General features: G+C 53.5%; 1 protein-coding gene across 4 annotated transcripts in view; it reads left to right on the top strand.

Moving 5' to 3' along the window:
• The window catches only part of LOC135508808 (zinc finger FYVE domain-containing protein 9-like), a 97,629-nt gene that overhangs the window by 42,861 nt on the left and 29,886 nt on the right, over positions 1–24,882 (top strand). For all 4 annotated transcript variants that reach the window (XM_064929029.1, XM_064929034.1, XM_064929039.1 and 1 more), the window contains exons 11-16: positions 7,343–7,567; positions 7,656–7,738; positions 8,008–8,112; positions 13,439–13,589; positions 13,750–13,824; positions 20,897–21,059. In XM_064929029.1, coding sequence (XP_064785101.1) covers positions 7,343–7,567; positions 7,656–7,738; positions 8,008–8,112; positions 13,439–13,589; positions 13,750–13,824; positions 20,897–21,059 — 802 coding nt within the window. The remainder of the gene's footprint in view (positions 1–7,342; positions 7,568–7,655; positions 7,739–8,007; positions 8,113–13,438; positions 13,590–13,749; positions 13,825–20,896; positions 21,060–24,882) is intronic.

The following is a 24,882-nucleotide window of genomic DNA, read 5'->3' as shown; positions in this document are numbered from 1 at the left end:
TAGGTTTTAATTCCGACCTTCTTCCTAGAGAGAGACCCTCCTGTAGGTTTTAATTCCAACCTTCTTCCTAGAGAGAGACCCTCCTGTAGGTTGTAACTCCACCCCTGTTCCTAGAGAGAGACCCTCCTGTAGGTTTTAACTCCAACCCTGTTCCTGGAGAGAGACCCTTATGTAGGTTTTAATTCTGCCCTTCTTCCTGGAGAGAGACCCTCCTGTAGGTTTTAATTCCGACCTTCTTCCTGGAGAGAGACCCTCCTGTAGGTTTTAATTCTGACCTTCTTCCTGGAGAGACCCTCCTGTAGGTTTTAATTCTGCCCTTCTTCCTGGAGAGAGACCCTCCTGTAGGTTTTAATTCTGACCTTCTTCCTGGAGAGACCCTCCTGTAGGTTTTAATTCTGCCCTTCTTCCTGGAGAGAGACCCTCCTGTAGGTTTTAATTCCGACCTTCTTCCTGGAGAGACCCTCCTGTAGGTTTTAATTCTGCCCTTCTTCCTGGAGAGAGACCCTCCTGTAGGTTTTAATTCCGACCTTCTTCCTGGAGAGAGACCCTCCTGTAGGTTTTAATTCTGCCCTTCTTCCTGGAGAGAGACCCTCCTGTAGGTTTTAATTCTGACCTTCTTCCTGGAGAGAGACCCTCCTGTAGGTTTTAATTCTGACCTTCTTCCTGGAGAGACCCTCCTGTAGGTTTTAATTCTGACCTTCTTCCTGGAGAGAGACCCTCCTGTAGGTTTTAATTCTGACCTTCTTCCTGGAGAGAGACCCTCCTGTAGGTTTTAATTCTGACCTTCTTCCTGGAGAGAGACCCTCCTGAACATTGCCTTCATACTCCTGGACTTATTCCACATTTTTGTTGTGTTCCAGCCTGAATTAAAATAGATTAAATAAAATAAAAATGCTCATTGTGCAACATCTGCCTGTTATTCTTTTCAAATATTCTTCAAGCTCTCTCAAATTGTTATGTTAGTGTTGGACTGAAAACCTACAGGATGGTAGATCTCCAGGAAGAGGGTTGGACTGAACCTACAGGACAGTAGATCTCCAGGAAGAGGGTTGGCTCTCCAGGAAGAGGGTTGACTAATGACATCAAGACGACTAGGTTTGCTACTGACCTTGAATCTGGAACGTCACGTTGCAACTTGGCTTTCTGCTTTGAGTGTGTTTTTATTTTAACATTTTTATTTAACTAGACAAGTCAGTGGGGGGGTGTGTACCTAGTCAGGCAGTGGGGGGTGGTGTACCTAGTCGGGCAGTGGAGGGGGGGGGGGTGGTACCTAGTCAGGCAGTGGAGAGGGGGTACCTAGTCAGTCAGTGTGGTGGGTTACCTAGTCAGGCAGTGGGGGGTGGTGTACCTAGTCAGTCAGTGGGGGGTGGTGTACCTAGTCAGTCAGTGGGGGGTGGTGTACCTAGTCAGTCAGTGGGGGTGGTGTACCTAGTCAGTCAGTGGGGGTGGTGTACCTAGTCAGTCAGTGGGGGTGGTGTACCTAGTCAGTCAGTGGGGGTGGTGTACCTAGTCAGTCAGTGGGGGTGGTGTACCTAGTCAGTCAGTGGGGGGTGGTGTACCTAGTCAGTCAGTGGGGGGTGGTGTACCTAGTCAGTCAGTGGGGGGTGGTGTACCTAGTCAGTCAGTGGGGGGTGGTGTACCTAGTCAGTCAGTGGGGGGTGGTGTACCTAGTCAGTCAGTGGGGGGTGGTGTACCTAGTCAGTCAGTGGGGGTGGTGTACCTAGTCAGTCAGTGGGGGTGGTGTACCTAGTCAGTCAGTGGGGGTGGTGTACCTAGTCAGGCAGTGGGGGGTGGTGTACCAAGTCAGGCAGTGGGGGGTGGTGTACCTAGTCAGGCAGTGGAGGGGGGGTACCTAGTCAGGCAGTGGAGGGGGTACCTAGTCAGGCAGTGGAGGGGGGTACCTAGTCAGGCAGTGGAGGGGGGTACCTAGTCAGGCAGTGGGGGGGGTACCTAGTCAGTGGGAGGGGGGGGTACCTAGTCAGTGGGGGGTGGTGTACCTAGTCGGGCAGTGGGGGGTGGTGTACCTAGTCGGGCAGTGGAGGGGGTGGTGTACCTAGTCGGGCAGTGGAGGGGGTGGTGTACCTAGTCGGGCAGTGGAGGGGGTGGTGTACCTAGTCGGGCAGTGGAGGGGGTGGTGTACCTAGTCGGGCAGTGGAGGGGGTGGTGTACCTAGTCGGGCAGTGGAGGGGGTGGTGTACCTAGTCAGTCAGTGGGGGGTGGTGTACCTAGTCAGTCAGTGGGGGGTGGTGTACCTAGTCAGTCAGTGGGGGTGGTGTACCTAGTCAGTCAGTGGGGGGTGGTGTACCTAGTCAGTCAGTGGGGGTGGTGTACCTAGTCAGTCAGTGGGGGGTGGTGTACCTAGTCAGTCAGTGGGGGGTGGTGTACCTAGTCAGGCAGTGGGGGGTGGTGTACCTAGTCAGGCAGTGGGGGGTGGTGTACCTAGTCAGGCAGTGGAGGGGGTACCTAGTCAGGCAGTGGAGGGGGGTACCTAGTCAGGCAGTGGAGGGGGTACCTAGTCAGGCAGTGGAGGGGGGGGGTACCTAGTCAGGCAGTGGAGGGGGGGGTACCTAGTCAGGCAGTGGGGTGGGTTACCTAGTCAGTCAGTGGGGGGGGTACCTAGTCAGGCAGTGGAGGGGGGGGGGTACCTAGTCAGGCAGTGGGGTGGGTTACCTAGTCAGGCAGTGGAGGGGGTACCTAGTCAGGCAGTGGAGGGGGTACCTAGTCAGGCAGTGGGGTGGGTTACCTAGTCAGTCAGTGGGGGGGTACCTAGTCAGGCAGTGGAGGGGGGGTACCTAGTCAGGCAGTGGGGTGGGTTACCTAGTCAGTCAGTGGGGGGGGGGTACCTAGTCAGGCAGTGGAGGGGGGGTACCTAGTCAGGCAGTGGGGTGGGTTACCTAGTCAGGCAGTGGAGGGGGGTACCTAGTCAGGCAGTGGAGGGGGTACCTAGTCAGGCAGTGGGGTGGGTTACCTAGTCAGTCAGTGGGGGGGGTACCTAGTCAGGCAGTGGAGGGGGGGTACCTAGTCAGGCAGTGGGGTGGGTTACCTAGTCAGGCAGTGGAGGGGGTACCTAGTCAGGCAGTGGAGGGGGGTACCTAGTCAGGCAGTGGAGGGGGGGTACCTAGTCAGGCAGTGGGGTGGGTTACCTAGTCAGGCAGTGGAGGGGGTTACCTAGTCAGGCAGTGGAGGGGGTACCTAGTCAGGCAGTGGAGGGGGTACCTAGTCAGGCAGTGGAGGGGGTGGTACCTAGTCAGGCAGTGGGGTGGGTTACCTAGTCAGGCAGTGGAGGGGGTACCTAGTCAGGCAGTGGGGGGGGGGGGGTACCTAGTCAGGCAGTGGAGGGGGGGGGTACCTAGTCAGGCAGTGGGGTGGGTTACCTAGTCAGGCAGTGGAGGGGGTACCTAGTCAGGCAGTGGAGGGGGTACCTAGTCAGGCAGTGGGGGGTGGTACCTAGTCAGGCAGTGGGGTGGGTTACCTAGTCAGGCAGTGGGGTGGGTTACCTAGTCAGTGGGAGGGGGGGTGTACCTAGTCAGTCAGTTGGGGGGGTTACCTAGTCAGTTTTACATCTGAATGCCTTCAACTGAAATGTGTCTCCCACATTTAACCCAACCCCTCTGAATCAGAGAGGTGCTGGGGGGGGGGGGGCTGCCTTCGTCAACATCCACGTCTTCGGTGCCGGGGAAACAGTGGGTGTACTGTCTTGCTCAAAGGCAGAACGACAGGTTTTTTACCTTGTCAGCTCGGGGACTCGATCCAGAAACCTTTCGGTTACTGGCCCAACACGCTGACCCGCCAGGCTACCTTCCACTGAGTCACAGGCAGTGTGCATGGTCCAATGTATAAAATAATGAACAGTTTACCAATATGTTATTTGGACTGTTTCTGGAGATGGAAATTATATTTGCGATTCTGTCAGCATCATTTTATTTTCTTTAATTTTGGAATAGAATGGTCTTTTAAAATAAACTTTCCAGAACTGAGCTTCTTACTCCTACATAAAAATGATCCCTAGGAGAACTCCGGGCGAGAGTTCTTCACAGGAACAAAAACTTGGACCTGTTCCCGAAATGTATCCGTAGCTTTCCCACCCAACCGGATGTGCATAATTAAAATCTAAACAAAGGCTTGGACCCATTCCGACAAGGACAGTGGAAACAGACCTGTGTTGGTTCCGGATCCAACAGACCTGTTCAGATCCAGGAGTAGAACGAGAGAGAAAGAAACCTCCAACTGGCCGCTGCCATCCATAAACTGGCCGCTGCCATCCATAAACTGGCCGCTGCCATCCATAAACTGGCCGCTGCCATCCATAAACTGGCCGCTGCCATCCATAAACTGGCCGCTGCCATCCATAAACTGGCCGCTGCCATCCATAAACTGGCCACTGCCATCCATAAACTGGCCATATTGGGCAAATGACGTTACTTAACTGCCTATAATCAATTGAGAAAAAAAAACGAGTAGCATATTCAAAATGTTATAGTCTATTGATTTCTCCTTTCCTAAAACTGCGCAAATATTTGTTTATATTGTTAGGTTATAGGAGTTACTCTGGTTGTCCTGAAACTATCTTCCTCACCTCCAAGTTCAATTGTTGGAGTGAGTTCGTGTGCCGGTGCTCACGGCCTTCATAAAGAGACTGTCACCATACAGTCATGGAAGTCAACAGTAAATGGACAGTTGAACATAGCCAATCAGAGTTTCTAATTCACCAGGGACACGTGCCAGCATGGCACTGACTGGTTGGCATTACTCACTCGGGCCCAGGGGTATCACAGTGGAAGGGGGCACCTCCTTACAAGACTACATTATTAGTAGTGGTTATGTCTTCCGTTACTCAGGACTGGTGTCTGGTGTCTGCCTCATCCGCTCATCATTATTTTCTCCTAGAGACACAATGTTGTTGCTTGTTTGACATATTTTTTGGGTGTAAGCTGAAGCCCTTATATCAAATTCTTATTTTCAATGATGGCCTAGGAACAGTGGGTTAACTGCCTGTTCAGAACGACAGATTTGTACCTTGTCACCTCGGGGGTTTGAACTTGCAACCTTCCGACAACTAGTCCAACGCTCTAACCACTAGGCTAACGTTAGCTAGCTCATAATCAAGTAAACCAAGCCTAGCTAGTTTGCCTGATTTTTATTTAGCAGATATCTTATAGTCGCTAGTCAGTTGGAGTTTAAACATTGAACCAAGCTGTTAGGTTTGCTTGATTATGAGCTAGCTAACGTTAGCTAGCGTAGCACATGGGTATGTGTGAAAGCTAACTAGCTAACGTTAGCTAGCGTAGCACATGGGTATGTGTGAAAGCTAACTAGCTAACGTTAGCTAGCGTAGCACATGGGTATGTGACACTTACTCCTCAGCCTGAAGTGTCGTCTGTCCATAGCACTGGTTCCAATCCAAGTGCCAATGCCGTTTAGGCAACTTTCATGTCATCCTAATGTGTTGGATTGTCTGTAAATAGAGTTCTTTGGTCTACTGGTCCTAAAGCCAGGTAATGTTCTGACCCACCTGGGCCTCTCGTTCCTCTTCCCCCCTCTAGTCCCCTCTCCCCCCTCTCTAGGTAATGTTCTGACCCACCTGGGCCTCGTTCCTCTCCCCTCTAGTCCCCTCTCCCCCCTCTCTAGGTAATGTTCTGACCCACCTGGGCCTCGTTCCTCTCCTCCCTAGTCCCCTCTCCCCCCTCTCTAGGTAACGTTCTGACCCACCTGGGCCTCTCGTTCCTCTCCCCCCTCTCTAGGTAACGTTCTGACCCACCTGGGCCTCGTTCCTCTCCCCCTCGTCCCCTCTCCCCCTCTCTAGGTAACGTTCTGACCCACCTGGGCCTCTCGTTCCTCTCCCCCCTCTCTAGGTAACGTTCTGACCCACCTGGGCCTCGTTCCTCTCCCCTCTAGTCCCCTCTCCCCCTCTCTAGGTAACGTTCTGACCCACCTGGGCCTCGTTCCTCTCCCCCCTCGTCCCCTCTCCCCCCTCTCTAGGTAATGTTCTGACCCACCTGGGCCTCTTGTTCCTCTCTCCCCTCGTCCCCTCTCCCCCCTCTCTAGGTAACGTTCTGACCCACCTGGGCCTCTCGTTCCTCTCCCCCCTCTCTAGGTAACGTTCTGACCCACCTGGGCCTCGTTCCTCTCCCCCCTCGTCCCCTCTCCCCCCTCTCTAGGTAACGTTCTGACCCACCTGGGCCTCTCGTTCCTCTCCCCCCTCTCTAGGTAACGTTCTGACCCACCTGGGCCTCGTTCCTCTCCCCTCTAGTCCCCTCTCCCCCTCTCTAGGTAACGTTCTGACCCACCTGGGCCTCGTTCCTCTCCCCCTCGTCCCCTCTCCCCCTCTCTAGGTAATGTTCTGACCCACCTGGGCCTCTCGTTCCTCTCTCCCCTCTAGTCCCCTCTCCCCCCTCTCTAGGTAACGTTCTGACCCACCTGGGCCTCTTGATCCTCTCCCCCCTCGTCCCCTCTCCTCTCTCTCCAGGTAATGTTCTGACCCACCTGGGCCTCTTGTTCCTCTCCCCCCTCTAGTCCCCTCTCCCCCCTCTCTAGGTAACGTTCTGACCCACCTGGGCCTCTCGTTCCTCTCCCCCCTCTCTAGGTAACGTTCTGACCCACCTGGGCCTCGTTCCTCTCCCCCTCGTCCCCTCTCCCCCTCTCTAGGTAACGTTCTGACCCACCTGGGCCTCTCGTTCCTCTCCCCCCTCTCTAGGTAACGTTCTGACCCACCTGGGCCTCGTTCCTCTCCCCTCTAGTCCCCTCTCCCCCTCTCTAGGTAACGTTCTGACCCACCTGGGCCTCGTTCCTCTCCCCCCTCGTCCCCTCTCCCCCCTCTCTAGGTAATGTTCTGACCCACCTGGGCCTCTTGTTCCTCTCTCCCCTCGTCCCCTCTCCCCCCTCTCCAGGTAACGTTCTGACCCACCTGGGCCTCTCGTTCCTCTCCCGTTCCTCTCCCCTCTAGTCCCCTCTCCCCCCTCTCTAGGTAACGTTCTGACCCACCTGGGCCTCTTGTTCCTCTCCCCCCTCGTCCCCTCTCCTCTCTCTCCAGGTAATGTTCTGACCCACCTGGGCCTCTTGTTCCTCTCCCCCTCTAGTCCCCTCTCCCCCTCTCTAGGTAACGTTCTGACCCACCTGGGCCTCTTGTTCCTCTCCCCCCTCTAGTCCCCTCTCCCCCCTCTCTAGGTAACGTTCTGACCCACCTGGGCCTCTCGTTCCTCTCCCCCTCCCCGTCTTCCATCCAGGTAACGTTTTCTCTCTCCCCCCTCTCCAGGTAACGTCCTGACCCACCTGGGCCTCTCGTTCCTCTCCCCCCTCCCCGTCTTCCATCCAGGTAACGTTTTTCTCTCTCCCCCCTCTCCAGGTAACGTCCTGACCCACCTGGGCCATTCGTTCTTCACCCAGAGTTTCCTGGGCAGCAGGGAGCATGGAGGATTCCTCTACGTCTCCCCATCCTTCCAGTCCCTCCAGGACCTGATGCTCCCCAACCCCCCCTACCTGTTTGGGGTGTTGCTGCAGAAGTGGGAGACCCCCTGGGCCAAGGTGTTCCCTATCAGACTCATGTTCCGGCTGGGTGCAGAGTACAGATGTGAGTACAGAGGCATTGCTTTCTTTTGGCTGGATATGTTTTGGCTTGTTAAAGAGAGAGATTGATGTCATTTCTGTTCTGTTTTCAGTCTACCCCTGCCCTCTGTTCAGTGTGCGGTTCAGAAAGCCCCTGTTTGGAGAGACCGGACACACCATCATGAACCTGCTAGCAGTAAGAACTTGTCTGTTTTTTCTTTTGAATGATTTTAGGTATTTTGTTTACTTTCTGATTTTATGTATTTTTTGTTTCTTGTTTTTTTGCCTCAATGTCTTGTGTTGACGATATAATGTAATGTACCTACAGGACTTCTGTAACTACCAGTACACGTTGTCCCTAGTGAAGGGTCTATATAATATAATATAATGTACCTACAGGACTTCTGTAACTACCAGTACACGTTGTCCATGGTGAAGGGTCTATATAATATAATGTACCTACAGGACTTCTGTAACTACCAGTACACGTTGTCCATGGTGAAGGGTCTGGTGGTGGACATGGAGGTGAAGAAGACCTGCATCAAGATCCCCAGCAACCGATACAACGAGGTGAGGCTCTCAACCAATCATATTAGTTCCCAGTGGGGCTTAGCCAATCAGATTCCTACTCAGGGGGGCTCAACCAATCACCCCCCCCCCCCCCCTTTGCAGTTATGTTCCCAGCCAGTCATTAGTCGCCATGCTCCTCAACCAGAGACAACAGACCTGTGTTAATTTCATCAACTAAAATAGTGAGCATATTCATAGGACACTTAATTTTTCAGTGGCAATTGACTTAAGACCATCTTCTCTGTGACGAAGTGGACTGGACAAGAGTTTTTAATGAGCGGGAGCTTTTTGCTAATGAACACAAGGTGCTAGGGGGCAGTATTTTCATTTTTGGAAATATTTTGTCAGGAAATTATGCTAGAATATGCATATAATTGACAGCTTTCGGTAGAGTGTTTTCTAACGTTTCCAAAACTGCAAAGATATTGTCTGTGAGTATAACAGAACTGATGTTGCAGGTGAAAGCCTGAGAAAAATCCAATCCGGAAGTGCTCCAGGTTTTGAAAGCGCTGCGTTCCAATGACTCCCTATTTGGCTGTGAATAGGCTATCAACCAGATTACGCTTTCTACGTATTCCCCAAGGTGTCTACAGCATTGTGACATAGTTTTACGCATTTATGTTGAAGAATAGCCGTAGGCGGCCACATTGCGTAAGTGGTCACATGGTGGCTCCGAGAGAGATTCTCACGTAAAATACAGAGGTAGCCATTACTCCAATCGGTCCTACTGAAAAACGAATTGTCCCGACGGATATATTATCAAATAGATATTAGAAAAACACCTTAAGGATGGAGTCTAATCAACGTTTGCCATGTTTCTGTCGATATTATGGAGCTAATTTGGAATATTTTTTTGGTGTTGTGGTGACCGCAATTTCCGGGCTATTTGTCAGCCAAACGGAGCTGTTTCGCCTACAAAAATAATATTTTGGGAAAAAATGAACTTTGGCTATCTACCTGGGAGTCTCGTGAGTGAAAACATGCAAAGTTCATCAAAGGTAAACGATTTAATTTGATTGCTTTTCTGATTTCCGTGACAAGGTTGCCTGCTGCTAGCAAGGCATAATGCTATGCTAGGCTATCGATAAACTTACACAAATGCTTGTCGAGCGTTGGCTGTAAACCATATTTTTGAAAATCTGAGATGACAGGGTGATTAACAAAAGACTAAGCTGTGTCTCAATATATTTCATTTGTAACGTTCATGAATAGGAATATTTTCTAGGGATATTTATGTTCGTTGCGTTATGCTAATTCGTTTCAGGTGATGATTACGCTCCCGCATGCGGGTTTGGGAGTCACTAGAGGTTAATATTAGCAGCAGATATGCACAGTCCTGTTCAGCAGTGGGAAGGATGAACCACACCTGGTACACACGGCCTATATGGCCTACCTGGTACCCACGGCCTATATGGCCTACCTGGTACACACGGCCTATATGGCCTACCTGGTACACACGGCCTATATGGCCTACCTGGTACATACGGCCTATATGGCCTACCTGGTACACACGGCCTATATGGCCTACCTGGTACCCACGGCCTATATGGCCTACCTGGTACCCACGGCCTATATGGCCTACCTGGTACCCACGGCCTATATGGCCTACCTGGTACACACGGCCTATATGGCCTACCTGGTACACACGGCCTATATGGCCTACCTGGTACACACGGCCTATATGGCCTACCTGGTACACACGGCCTATATGGCCTACCTGGTACACACGGCCTATATGGCCTACCTGGTACACACGGCCTATATGGCCTACCTGGTACACACGGCCTATATGGCCTACCTGGTACACACGGCCTATATGGCCTACCTGGTACACACGGCCTATATGGCCTACCTGGTACACACGGCCTATATGGCCTACCTGGTACACACGGCCTATATGGCCTACCTGGTACACACGGCCTATATGGCCTACCTGGTACACACGGCCTATATGGCCTACCTGGTACACACGGCCTATATGGCCTACCTGGTACCCACGGCCTATATGGCCTACCTGGTACCCACGGCCTATATGGCCTACCTGGTACCCACGGCCTATATGGCCTACCTGGTACGCACGGCCTATATGGCCTACCTGGTACGCACGGCCTATATGGCCTACCTGGTACGCACGGCCTATATGGCCTACCTGGTACGCACGGCCTATATGGCCTACCTGGTACGCACGGCCTATATGGCCTACCTGGTACGCACGGCCTATATGGCCTACCTGGTACGCACGGCCTATATGGCCTACCTGGTACACACGGCCTATATCAGCTGGTGAGCTGTGGGGGATACGTGTGGGCAGACAGGCTCCGCCTCCGATTATTCATATCGCCACAGGCGACTCTGTTGCTTCCCCGGCTACGGAGGAGTTAATAGTTATATTATTTGAAATTCCTTTCTGTATCACCAAATGTTTGCATATATGTTACCGTGACTACATTCAGTGGGCTACTGATCATGTTACCGTGACTACATTCAGTGGGCTACTGATCATGTTACCGTGACTACATTCAGTGGGCTACTGATCACGTTACCGTGACTACATTCAGTTGCAAAACAGTTCTATGACTAGAGCTGATGCCTGTTCAGGGGCAGAATGACAGATTCGTACCTTGTCAGCTCGGGGGTTTGAACTTGCAACCTTCCGGTTACTAGTCCAACGCTCTAACCACTAGGCTACCCTGTCACCCCCAGAATGGCCCATGATATGCTTTATGAATGGAAATATGGGTATTATATTCATCTCTCAAGCTGTTTTCTCTAAGGAAAAGAGGTAGACTTAGCTACTTGTATTTTTTGCCACTGAACAGTCTCCATGTATATATATAAAAATGTTTACCTGGGACCTTCAGACGAGTCTTGAGGCCGAGAGCAAAACAACCGACATGTTCGTATTCATGAGTCTCACCTTTCCACAGAGGGGTCACATTAGTGTGTAGCCCAAACTGTAAGGATGCTACAGACAGAAAGTTCCATAGAGGGGTTTATAATAGTTTTTAGGCCAAACTGACTACATCACTGGGTGAAACAGTCATTATCTGGAGGGTTAGTGACTCCACTACATCACTGGGTGAAACGGTCATCATCTGGAGGGTTAGTGACTCCACTACATCACTGGGTGAAACGGTCATCATCTGGAGGGTTAGTGACTCCACTACATCACTGGGTGAAACGGTCATCATCTGGAGGGTTAGTGACTCCACTACATCACTGGGAGAAACAGTCATCATCTGGAGGGTTAGTGACTCCACTACATCACTGGGTGAAACAGTCATCATCTGGAGGGTTAGTGACTCCACTACATCACTGGGTGAAACGGTCATCATCTGGAGGGTTAGTGACTCCACTACATCACTGGGTGAAACGGTCATCATCTGGAGGGTTAGTGACTCCACTACATCACTGGGAGAAACAGTCATCATCTGGAGGGTTAGTGACTCCACTACATCACTGGGTGAAACAGTCATCATCTGGAGGGTTAGTGACTCCACTACATCACTGGGTGAAACGGTCATCATCTGGAGGGTTAGTGACTCCACTACATCACTGGGTGAAACGGTCATCATCTGGAGGGTTAGTGACTCCACTACATCACTGGGAGAAACAGTCATCATCTGGAGGGTTAGTGACTCCACTACATCACTGGGTGAAACAGTCATCATCTGGAGGGTTAGTGACTCCACTACATCACTGGGTGAAACAGTCATCATCTGGAGGGTTAGTGACTCCACTACATCACTGGGTGAAACAGTCATCATCTGGAGGGTTAGTGACTCCACTACATCACTGGGTGAAACGGTCATCATCTGGAGGGTTAGTGACTCCACTACATCACTGGGTGAAACGGTCATCATCTGGAGGGTTAGTGACTCCACTACATCACTGGGTGAAACAGTCATCTGGAGGGTTAGTGACTCCACTACATCACTGGGTGAAACAGTCATCATCTGGAGGGTTAGTGACTCCACTACATCACTGGGTGAAACGGTCATCATCTGGAGGGTTAGTGACTCCACTACATCACTGGGTGAAACAGTCATTATCTGGAGGGTTAGTGACTCCACTACATCACTGGGTGAAACGGTCATCATCTGGAGGGTTAGTGACTCCACTACATCACTGGGTGAAAGGGTCATCATCTGGAGGGTTAGTGACTCCACTACATCACTGGGTGAAACAGTCATCATCTGGAGGCGGTGCAACCCCATTATTTTCTCTCACTCATTCTGACAAACATTATTCACATTTTAAAGTGAAAGTAAAAGGTGCACCCCCATACTACCATCTGGTGATGTGTGCTTCTCGCTGCCTGCACTTGTATGTGTCTGTTTAGTATGCCATGTTCAATATCTATCGAGGCTGAATTTAAGATTTCATATTTCTGCTGTTGGGAAGAGAATAGGATGTTTAATCAGGAATATACAGTATGTTGGTGGGGGCCGGGCTCTGTTGGTGGGGGGTGGGGGCCGGGCTCTGTTGGTGGGGGCCGTGCTCTGTTGGTGGGGGCCGGGCTCTGTTGGTGGGGGCCGGGCTCTGTTGGTGGGCTCTGTTGGTGGGGGCCGGGCTCTGTTGGTGGGCTCTGTTGGTGGGGGCCGGGCTCTGTTGGTGGGCTCTGTTGGTGGGCTCTGTTGGTGGGGGCCGGGCTCTGTTGGTGGGGGCCGGGCTCTGTTGGTGGGGGCCGGGCTCTGTTGGTGGGCTCTGTTGGTGGGGGCCGGGCTCTGTTGGTGGGCTCTGTTGGTGGGGGCCGGGCTCTGTTGGTGGGCTCTGTTGGTGGGGGCTCTGTTGGTAGGGGCCGGGCTCTGATGGTAGGGGGTGGGCTCTGTTGGTGGGCTCTGTTGGTGGGGGCCGGGCTCTGTTGGTGGGGGCTCTGTTGGTGGGGGCTCTGTTGGTGGGGGCCGGGCTCTGTTGGTGGGGGCCGGGCTCTGTTGGTGGGCTCTGTTGGTGGGCTCTGTTGGTGGGGGCCGGGCTCTGTTGGTGGGGGCCGGGCTCTGTTGGTAGGCTCTGTTGGTGGGGGCCGGGCTCTGTTGGATCTAAAGAAATTGGATCTAATTTAGGGTACGGTTCATACTGTAACCACGTTTGAACAGGCAGAACTGATCTGGTTTAGAGGGTCTTGGTCTCAACCCCATTCCCCCAAACCTCTACACTCCAGGGCATGCTATTGTTTTAATTAAATATGATTTTTTTCTCACAGCTACAACAGAGACGAATGAAATGTTATTTCTACCCTCACTATGAACAAGTGACAGGGTTCATCCAGTGACATGACAGATTGGGACCTTTTTAATGACACAACCATATTCTCTGTCCCCTGCAGCTAATGAAGGCTATGAACAAGTCCAATGAGCACGTCTTGGCCATGGGGGCGTGTTTCAACGAGCGGGCCGACTCCCACCTGGTGTGTGTACAGAACGATGACGGAAACTACCAGACACAGGCCATCAGCATCCACCATCAACCACGCAAAGGTAGGGTAGACGCACAACAACGTGGAGCCATAGTCCGGGAAGTGGACGAACAAAACCATAGGTGGTGTCACTGTTGAATCCCGCCCCTTCAGATGGCTCACGGTTTAAATGGAAATGTCATGGCGACTCTAAAAGCCAGTATTTGTTGTTTGTCTTGCAGTGACCGGCGCCTGCTTCTTCGTGTTCAGTGGTTCTCTCAAGGCAGGACACCTGGCCAAGACCAGCATCGTTGAAGGTGCTCCCGTTTACTTCACCTTGTTATTTTCTTAATAGGATGTACCCACCTTGTTATTTTCTTAATAGGATGGACCCACCTTGTTATTTTCTTAATAGGATGGACCCACCTTGTTATTTTCTTAATAGGATGGACCCACCTTGTTATTTTCTTAATAGGATGGACCCACCTTGTTATTTTCTTAATAGGATGGACCCACCTTGTTATTTTCTTAATAGGATGGACCCACCTTGTTATTTTCTTAATAGGATGGACCCACCTTGTTATTTTCTTAATAGGATGGACCCACCTTGTTATTTTCTTAATAGGATGGACCCACCTGTTACGCTACATTAGTGGTTTGGGTGTACAGGTATCACCATTGTCTACCTATCACCTATAATACCCACTGTCATCAGATATACCTGATATACATGATATACCTGTTGTTCCCCTGTAGAGGGGGGGGGGGGGGTGATATACCTGTTGTTCCCCTGTAGAGGGGGGGGTGATATACCTGTTGTTCCCCTGTAGACGGGGGGTGGGGGGTGATATACCTGCTGTTCCCCTGTAGACGGGGGGGGTGATATACCTGCTGTCCCCCTGTAGGCGGGGAGGGGGGTGATATACCTGCTGTTCCCCTGTAGACGGGGGGGGGGTGATATACCTGTTGTTCCCCTGTAGACGGGGGGTGGGGGGGTGATATACCTGCTGTTCCCCTGTAGACGGGGGGGGGGGGGGGGTGATATACCTGTTGTTCCCCTGTAGACGGGGGGGGGGGGTGATATACCTGTTGTTCCCCTGTAGACGGGGGGGGGGGGGTGATATACCTGCTGTTCCCCTGTAGACGGGGGGGGGGGGATATACCTGCTGTTCCCCTGTAGACGGGGGGGGGTGATATACCTGTTGTTCCCCTGTAGACGGGGAGGGGGGGGGTGATATACCTGTTGTTCCCCTGTAGACGGGGGGGGGGGTGATATACCTGTTGTTCCCCTGTAGACGGGGGGGGGGGGTGATATACCTGTTGTTCCCCTGTAGACGGGGGGGGGGGGTGATATACCTGTTGTTCCCCTGTAGACGGGGGGGGGTGATATACCTGTTGTTCCCCTGTAGACGGGGGGTGGGGGTGATATACCTGCTGTTCCCCTGTAGACGGGGGGGGGGTGATATACCTGTTGTTCCCCTGTAGACGGGGGTGGGGGTGATATACCTGCTGTTCCCCTGTAGACGGGGGGTGGGGGGGGGGGTGATATACCTGTTGTTCCCCTGTAGACGGGGGTGGGGGGTGATATACCTGTTGTTCCCCTGTAGACGGGGGGGGGGGTGATATACCTGCTGTTCCCCTGTAGACGGGGGGGGGGGTGATATACCTGTTGTTCCCCTGTAGACGGGGGGTGGGGGTGATATACCTGTTGTTCCCCTGTAGACGGGGGGGGGGGATATACCTGTTGTTCCCCTGTAGACGGGGGGGGGGGGTGATATACCTGCTGTTCCCCTGTAGACGGGGGGGGGGGGTGATATACCCCCTGTTGTTCCCCTGTAGACGGGGGGGGGTGATATACCTGTTGTTCCCCTGTAGACGGGGGGGGGGGGGGTGATATACCTGTTGTTCCCCTGTAGACGGGGGGGGGGTGATATACCTGTTGTTCCCCTGTAGACGGGGGGGGGGTGATATACCTGTTGTTCCCCTGTAGACGGGGGGGTGATATACCTGTTGTTCCCCTGTAGACGGGGGGGGGGTGATATACCTGTTGTTCCCCTGTAGACGGGGGGGGGGTGGGGGTGATATACCTGTTGTTCCCCTGTAGACGGGGGGGGGGGTGATATACCTGTTGTTCCCCTGTAGACGGGGGGGGGGGATATACCTGTTGTTCCCCTGTAGACGGGGGGGTGATATACCTGTTGTTCCCCTGTAGACGGGGGGGGGGGTGATATACCTGTTGTTCCCCTGTAGACGGGGGGGGGTGATATACCTGTTGTTCCCCTGTAGACGGGGGGGGGTGATATACCTGTTGTTCCCTTGTAGACGGGGGTGGGGGGGTGATATACCTGTTGTTCCCCTGTAGACGGGGGGGGGGGATATACCTGTTGTTCCCCTGTAGACGGGGGGGGGTGATATACCTGTTGTTCCCTTGTAGACGGGGGGGGGGGGGGGGGTGATATACCTGCTGTTCCCCTGTAGACGGGGGGTGGGGGTGATATACCTGTTGTTCCCCTGTAGACGGGGGGGGGGGGATATACCTGCTGTTCCCCTGTGATATACCTGCTGTTCCCCTGTAGATGGGGGGGGGGTGATATACCTGCTGTTCCCCTGTAGACGGGGGGGGGGGGGGTGATATACCTGTTGTTCCCCTGTAGACGGGGGGGGGGGGGGGGGGTGATATACCTGCTGTTCCCCTGTAGACGGGGAGGGGGGTGATATACCTGTTGTTCCCCTGTAGACTGGGAGGGGGGTGATATACCTGTGTTCCCCTGTAGACGGGGGGGGGGATATACCTGTTGTTCCCCTGTAGACGGGGGGTGGGGGGTGATATACCTGCTGTTCCCCTGTAGACGGGGAGGGGGGTGATATACCTGTTGTTCCCCTGTAGACTGGGAGGGGGGGGGGGTGATATACCTGTTGTTCCCCTGTAGACGGGGGGTGGGGGGGTGATATACCTGTTGTTCCCCTGTAGACGGGGGGATGGGGGTGATATACCTGTTGTTCCCCTGTAGACGGGGAGGGGGGGTGATATACCTGTTGTTCCCCTGTAGACTGGGAGGGGGGGGGTGATATACCTGTTGTTCCCCTGTAGACGGGGGGGGGGGTGATATACCTGTTGTTCCCCTGTAGACGGGGGGGGGGGTGATATACCTGTTGTTCCCCTGTAGACGGGGGGGGTGATATACCTGTTGTTCCCCTGTAGACGGGGAGGGGGGTGATATACCTGTTGTTCCCCTGTAGACTGGGAGGGGGGTGATATACCTGTTGTTCCCCTGTAGACGGGGGGGGGGGGATATACCTGTTGTTCCCCTGTAGACGGGGGGGGTGGGGTGATATACCTGTTGTTCCCCTGTAGACGGGGGGGGGGGGGTGATATACCTGTTGTTCCCCTGTAGACGGGGGGGGGTGATATACCTGTTGTTCCCCTGTAGACGGGGGGGGGGGTGATATACCTGTTGTTCCCCTGTAGACGGGGGGGGGGTGATATACCTGTTGTTCCCCTGTAGACGGGGGGGGGGGGGTGATATACCTGTTGTTCCCCTGTAGACGGGGGGGGTGATATACCTGTTGTTCCCCTGTAGACGGGGGGGGGGGATATACCTGCCCCTGTAGGGGGGGGGGGGTGATATACCTGTTGTTCCCCTGTAGACGGGGGGGGGGGGGTGATATACCTGTTGTTCCCCTGTAGACGGGGGGGGGGGGTGATATACCTGTTGTTCCCCTGTAGACGGGGGGGGGGGGTGATATACCTGTTGTTCCCCTGTAGACGGGGGGGGGGTGATATACCTGTTGTTCCCCTGTAGACGGGGGGGTGATATACCTGTGTTCCCCTGTAGACGGGGGGTGATATACCTGTTGTTCCCCTGTAGACGGGGGGGGGGGTGGGGGTTCCCTTGTAGACGGGGGGGGTGATATACCTGCTGTTCCCCTGTAGACGGGGGGGGGGGTGATATACCTGTTGTTCCCCTGTAGACGGGGGGGTGATATACCTGTTGTTCCCCTGTAGACGGGGGGGGGGGGTGATATACCTGCTGTTCCCCTGTAGACGGGGGGGGGGTGATATACCTGTTGTTCCCCTGTAGACGGGGGGGGGGTGATATACCTGTTGTTCCCCTGTAGACGGGGGGGGGGGGTGATATACCTGTTGTTCCCCTGTAGACGGGGGGGGGGGTGATATACCTGCTGTTCCCCTGTAGACGGGGGGGGGGGGATATACCTGTTGTTCCCCTGTAGACGGGGGGGGGGTGATATACCTGTGTTCCCCTGTAGACGGGGGGGGGGGGGTGATATACCTGCTGTTCCCCTGTAGACGGGGGGGGGGTGATATACCTGTTGTTCCCCTGTAGACGGGGGGGGGGGGGTGATATACCTGCTGTTCCCCTGTAGACGGGGGGGTGATATACCTGTTGTTCCCCTGTAGACGGGGGTGGGGGGGTGATATACCTGTTGTTCCCCTGTAGACGGGGGGGGGGGTGATATACCTGTTGTTCCCCTGTAGACGGGGGGGGGGGTGATATACCTGTTGTTCCCCTGTAGACGGGGGGGTTCCCCTGTAGACGGGGGGTGATATACCTGTTGTTCCCCTGTAGACGGGGGGGGGGTGATATACCTGTTGTTCCCCTGTAGACGGGGGGGGGTGATATACCTGTTGTTCCCCTGTAGACGGGGGGTGGGGGGTGATATACCTGCTGTTCCCCTGTAGACGGGGGGGTGATATACCTGCTGTTCCCCTGTAGACGGGGGGTGATATACCTGTTGTTCCCCTGTAGACGGGGGGGGGACGGGGTGGGGGGTGATATACCTGCTGTTCCCCTGTAGACGGGGGGGGGGGGTGATATACCTGCTGTTCCCCTGTAGACGGGGGGGGGGGGGGTGATATACCTGCTGTTCCCCTGTAGACGGGGGGGGGGGGTGATATACCTGCTGTTCCCCTGTAGACGGGGGGTGATATACCTGTTGTTCCCCTGTAGACGGGGGGTTGTTCCCCTGGGGGGTGATATACCTGTTGTTCCCCTGTAGACGGGGGGGGGGGGTGATATACCTGTTGTTCCCCTGTAGACGGGGGGGGGGTGATATACCTGTTGTTCCCCTGTAGACGGGGGGGGGTGATATACCTGTTGTTCCCCTGTAGACGGGGGGGGGGTGATATACCTGTTGTTCCCCTGTAGACGGGGGGGGGGGGGGGGGGGTGATATACCTGCTGTTCCCCTGTAGACGGGGGGGGGGGTGATATACCTGTTGTTCCCCTGTAGACGGGGGGGGGGGTGATATACCTGTTGTTCCCCTGTAGACGGGGGGGGGGTGATATACCTGTTGTTCCCCTGTAGACGGGGGGGGGTTGTGATATACCTGTTGTTCCCCTGTAGACGGGGGGGGGGGGTGATATACCTGTTGTTCCCCTGTAGACGGGGAGGGGGGTGATATACCTGCTGTTCCCCTGTAGACGGGGAGGGGGGGGGGGGGTGATATACCTGTTGTTCCCCTGTAGACGGGGGGGTGGGGTGATATACCTGTTGTTCCCCTGTTGACGGGGGGGGGGGGATATACCTGTTGTTCCCCTGTAGACGGGGGGGGGGGATATACCTGCTGTTCCCCTGTAGACGGGGGGGGGGTGATATACCTGTTGTTCCCCTGTAGACGGGGGGGTGATATACCTGTTGTTCCCCTGTAGACGGGGGGGGGGTGATATACCTGCTGTTCCCCTGTAGACGGGGGGGGGGGGGGTGATATACCTGTTGTTCCCCTGTAGACGGGGGGGGGTGATATACCTGTTGTTCCCCTGTAGACGGGGGGGTGGGGGGTGATATACCTGTTGTTCCCCTGTAGACGGGGGGGGGGGTGATATACCTGTTGTTCCCCTGTAGACGGGGGGGGGGTGATATACCTGCTGTTCCCCTGTAGACGGGGGGGGGGGGGTGATATACCTGTTGTTCCCCTGTAGACGGGGGGTGGGGGGGTGATATACCTGTTGTTCCCCTGTAGACGGGGGGGGGGGTGATATACCTGTTGTTCCCCTGTAGACGGGGGGTGATATACCTGCTGTTCCCCTGTAGACGGGGGGGTGATATACCTGGGTAGACGGGGGGGTGATATACCTGTTGTTCCCCTGTAGACGGGGGGGGGGTGATATACCTGTTGTTCCCCTGTAGACGGGGGGGGTGATATACCTGCTGTTCCCCTGTAGACGGGGGGGGGGGGGTGATATACCTGTTGTTCCCCTGTAGACGGGGGGTGGGGGGGGGTGATATACCTGCTGTTCCCCTGTAGACGGGGGGGGGGTGATATACCTGTTGTTCCCCTGTAGACGGGGGGGGGTGATATACCTGTTGTTCCCCTGTAGACGGGGGGGGGGGGATATACCTGCTGTTCCCCTGTAGACGGGGGGGTGATATACCTGTTGTTCCCCTGTAGACGGGGGTGGGGGGGTGATATACCTGCTGTTCCCCTGTAGACGGGGGGGGGGATATATACCTGCTGTCCCCCTGTAGACGGGGGGGGGGGTGATATACCTGCTGTTCCCCTGTAGACGGGGGGGGTGATATACCTGTTGTTCCCCTGTAGACGGGGGGGGTGATATACCTGTTGTTCCCCTGTAGACGGGGGGGGGGGGGGGGGTGATATACCTGCTGTTCCCCTGTAGACGGGGGTGGGGTGATATACCTGTTGTTCCCCTGTAGACGGGGGTGGGGTGATATACCTGCTGTTCCCCTGTAGACGGGGGGGGGGGGTGATATACCTGTTGTTCCCCTGTAGACGGGGGGTGGGGTGATATACCTGCTGTTCCCCTGTAGACTGTAGACGGGGGGGTGATATACCTGTTGTTCCCCTGTAGACGGGGGGGGGGGGTGATATACCTGTTGTTCCCCTGTAGACGGGGGGGGGGGTGATATACCTGCTGTTCCCCTGTAGACGGGGGGGGGGTGATATACCTGCTGTTCCCCTGTAGACGGGGGGGTGATATACCTGTTGTTCCCCTGTAGACGGGGAGGGGGGGGTGATATACCTGTTGTTCCCCTGTAGACGGGGAGGGGGGTGATATACCTGTTGTTCCCCTGTAGACGGGGGGGGGGGGGTGATATACCTGTTGTTCCCCTGTAGGTGGGGGGGTGATATACCTGTTGTTCCCCTGTAGACGGGGAGGGGGTGATATACCTGTTGTTCCCCTGTAGACGGGGGGGGGGGTGATATACCTGTTGTTCCCCTGTAGACGGGGAGGGGGTGATATACCTGTTGTTCCCCTGTAGACGGGGGGGGGGGGGTGATATACCTGTTGTTCCCCTGTAGACGGGGGGGGGTGATATACCTGTTGTTCCCCTGTAGACGGGGGGGTGATATACCTGTTGTTCCCCTGTAGACGGGGGTGATGATATCCCTGTTGTTCCCCTGTAGATGGTGTGATGGTGCAGATCACAGGAGAGACTATGGACGCTCTACGGCAAGCCCTGAGGGACATGAAGGACTTCAGTATCACCTGTGGCCTGGTCGACCAGGAGGACAGACAGGAACATGTTCACATACAGTGGATAGAAGATGACATCAACTTCAACAAGGGGTAAGGAAGTGGAGGAAGGAAGTGGAGGGAGGAAGGAAGATCTGAGGGGATTAGATAGATATCGACCCCTAGCCCTGACACTCCTATAGATCTGAGGGGATTAGATAGATATCAACCCCTAGCCCTGACACTCCTATAGATCTGAGGGGATTAGATAGATATCAGCCCCTAGCCCTGACACTCCTATAGATCTGAGGGGATTGGATAGATATCAGCCCCTAGCCCTGACACTCCTATAGATCTGAGGGGATTAGATATCGACCCCTAGCCCTGACACTCCTATAGATCTGAGGGGATTAGATAGATATCAGCCCCTAGCCCTGACACTCCTATAGATCTGAGGGGATTAGATAGATATCAGCCCCTAGCCCTGACACTCCTATAGATCTGAGGGGATTGGATAGATATCAGCCCCTAGCCCTGACACTCCTATAGATCTGAGGGGATTAGATAGATATCAGCCCCTAGCCCTGACACTCCTATAGATCTGAGGGGATTAGATAGATATCGACCCCTAGCCCTGACACTCCTATAGATCTGAGGGGATTAGATATCAACCCCTAGCCCGGACACTCCTATAGATCTGAGGGGATTAGATATCAGCCCCTAGCCCTGACACTCCTATAGATCTGAGGGGATTAGATATCGACCCCTAGCCCTGACACTCCTATAGATCTGAGGGGATTAGATAGATATCAGCCCCTAGCCCTGACACTCCTATAGATCTGAGGGGATTAGATAGATATCAGCCCCTAGCCCTGACACTCCTATAGATCTGAGGGGATTAGATAGATATCAGCCCCTAGCCCTGACACTCCTATAGATCTGAGGGGATTAGATATCAACCCCTAGCCCTGACACTCCTATAGATCTGAGGGGATTAGATAGATATCAGCCCCTAGCCCTGACACTCCTATAGATCTGAGGGGATTAGATAGATATCAGCCCCTAGCCCTGACACTCCTATAGATCTGAGGGGATTAGATAGATATCGACCCCTAGCCCTGACACTCCTATAGATCTGACACTCCTATAGATCTGGGGGATTAGATATCAGGGGATTAGATATCCCCCTAGCCCTGACACTCCTATAGATCTGAGGGGATTAGATAGATCAGCCCCTAGCCCTGACACTCCTATAGATCTGAGGGGATTAGATAGATATCAGCCCCTAGCCCTGACACTCCTATAGATCTGAGGGGATTAGATAGATATCAGCCCCTAGCCCTGACACTCCTATAGATCTGAGGGGATTAGATAGATATCAGCCCCTAGCCCTGACACTCCTATAGATCTGAGGGGATTAGATAGATATCAGCCCCTAGCCCTGACACTCCTATAGATCTGAGGGGATTAGATAGATATCAGCCCCTAGCCCTGACACTCCTATAGATCTGAGGGGATTAGATAGATATCAGCCCCTAGCCCTGACACTCCTATAGATCTGAGGGGATTAGATAGATATCAGCCCCTAGCCCTGACACTCCTATAGATCTGAGGGGATTAGATAGATATCAGCCCCTAGCCCTGACACTCCTATAGATCTGAGGGGATTAGATAGATATCAGCCCCTAGCCCTGACACTCCTATAGATCTGAGGGGATTAGATAGATATCAGCCCCTAGCCCTGACACTCCTATAGATCTGAGGGGATTAGATAGATATCAGCCCCTAGCCCTGACACTCCTATAGATCTGAGGGGATTAGATAGATATCAGCCCCTAGCCCTGACACTCCTATAGATCTGAGGGGATTGGATAGATATCAGCCCCTAGCCCTGACACTCCTATAGATCTGAGGGGATTAGATAGATATCAGCCCCTAGCCCTGACACTCCTATAGATCTGAGGGGATTGGATAGATATCAGCCCCTAGCCCTGACACTCCTATAGATCTGAGGGGATTAGATAGATATCAGCCCCACTCCTATAGATCTGAGGGGATTAGATAGATATCAGCCCCTAGCCCTGACACTCCTATAGATCTGAGGGGATTAGATAGATATCAGCCCCTAGCCCTGACACTCCTATAGATCTGAGGGGATTAGATAGATATCAGCCCCTAGCCCTGACACTCCTATAGATCTGAGGGGATTAGATAGATATCAGCCCCTAGCCCTGACACTCCTATAGATCTGAGGGGATTAGATAGATATCAGCCCCTAGCCCTGACACTCCTATAGATCTGAGGGGATTAGATAGATATCAGCCCCTAGCCCTGACACTCCTATAGATCTGAGGGGATTAGATAGATATCAGCCCCTAGCCCTGACACTCCTATAGATCTGAGGGGATTAGATAGATATCAGCCCCTAGCCCTGACACTCCTATAGATCTGAGGGGATTAGATAGATATCAGCCCCTAGCCCTGACACTCCTATAGATCTGAGGGGATTAGATAGATATCAGCCCCTAGCCCTGACACTCCTATAGATCTGATCTGGGGATTAGATAGATATCAGCCCCTAGCCCTGACACTCCTATAGATCTGAGGGGATTAGATAGATATCAGCCCCTAGCCCTGACACTCCTATAGATCTGAGGGGATTAGATAGATATCAGCCCCTAGCCCTGACACTCCTATAGATCTGAGGGGATTAGATAGATATCAGCCCCTAGCCCTGACACTCCTATAGATCTGAGGGGATTAGATAGATATCAGCCCCTAGCCCTGACACTCCTATAGATCTGAGGGGATTAGATAGATATCAGCCCCTAGCCCTGACACTCCTATAGATCTGAGGGGATTAGATAGATATCAGCCCCTAGCCCTGACACTCCTATAGATCTGAGGGGATTAGATAGATATCAGCCCCTAGCCCTGACACTCCTATAGATCTGAGGGGATTAGATAGATATCAGCCCCTAGCCCTGACACTCCTATAGATCTGAGGGGATTAGATAGATATCAGCCCCTAGCCCTGACACTCCTATAGATCTGAGGGGATTAGATAGATATCAGCCCCTAGCCCTGACACTCCTATAGATCTGAGGGGATTAGATAGATATCAGCCCCTAGCCCTGACACTCCTATAGATCTGAGGGGATTAGATAGATATCAGCCCCTAGCCCTGACACTCCTATAGATCTGAGGGGATTAGATAGATATCAGCCCCTAGCCCTGACACTCCTATAGATCTGAGGGGATTAGATAGATATCAGCCCCTAGCCCTGACACTCCTATAGATCTGAGGGGATTAGATAGATATCAGCCCCCTAGCCCTGACACTCCTATAGATCTGAGGGGATTAGATAGATATCAGCCCCTAGCCCTGACACTCCTATAGATCTGAGGGGATTAGATAGATATCAGCCCCTAGCCCTGACACTCCTATAGATCTGAGGGGATTAGATAGATCAGCCCCTAGCCCCACTCCTATAGCCCTGACACTCCTATAGATCTGAGGGGATTAGATAGATATCAGCCCCTAGCCCTGACACTCCTATAGATCTGAGGGGATTAGATAGATATCAGCCCCTAGCCCTGACACTCCTATAGATCTGAGGGGATTAGATAGATATCAGCCCCTAGCCCTGACACTCCTATAGATCTGAGGGGATTAGATAGATATCAGCCCCCCTAGCCCCCCTGACACTCCTATAGATCTGAGGGGATTGGATAGATATCAACCCCTAGCCCTGACACTCCTATAGATCTGAGGGGATTAGATAGATATCAGCCCCTAGCCCTGACACTCCTATAGATCTGAGGGGATTAGATAGATATCAGCCCCTAGCCCTGACACTCCTATAGATCTGAGGGGATTAGATAGATATCAGCCCCTAGCCCTGACACTCCTATAGATCTGAGGGGATTAGATATC

The sequence above is a fragment of the Oncorhynchus masou genome, chromosome 3 (assembly GCF_036934945.1).
Source record: "Oncorhynchus masou masou isolate Uvic2021 chromosome 3, UVic_Omas_1.1, whole genome shotgun sequence".
NCBI lineage: Eukaryota > Metazoa > Chordata > Actinopteri > Salmoniformes > Salmonidae > Oncorhynchus > Oncorhynchus masou.
Note: the sequence above shows the minus strand (reverse complement) of the source record. Positions and strands in the feature narration are given on the sequence as shown.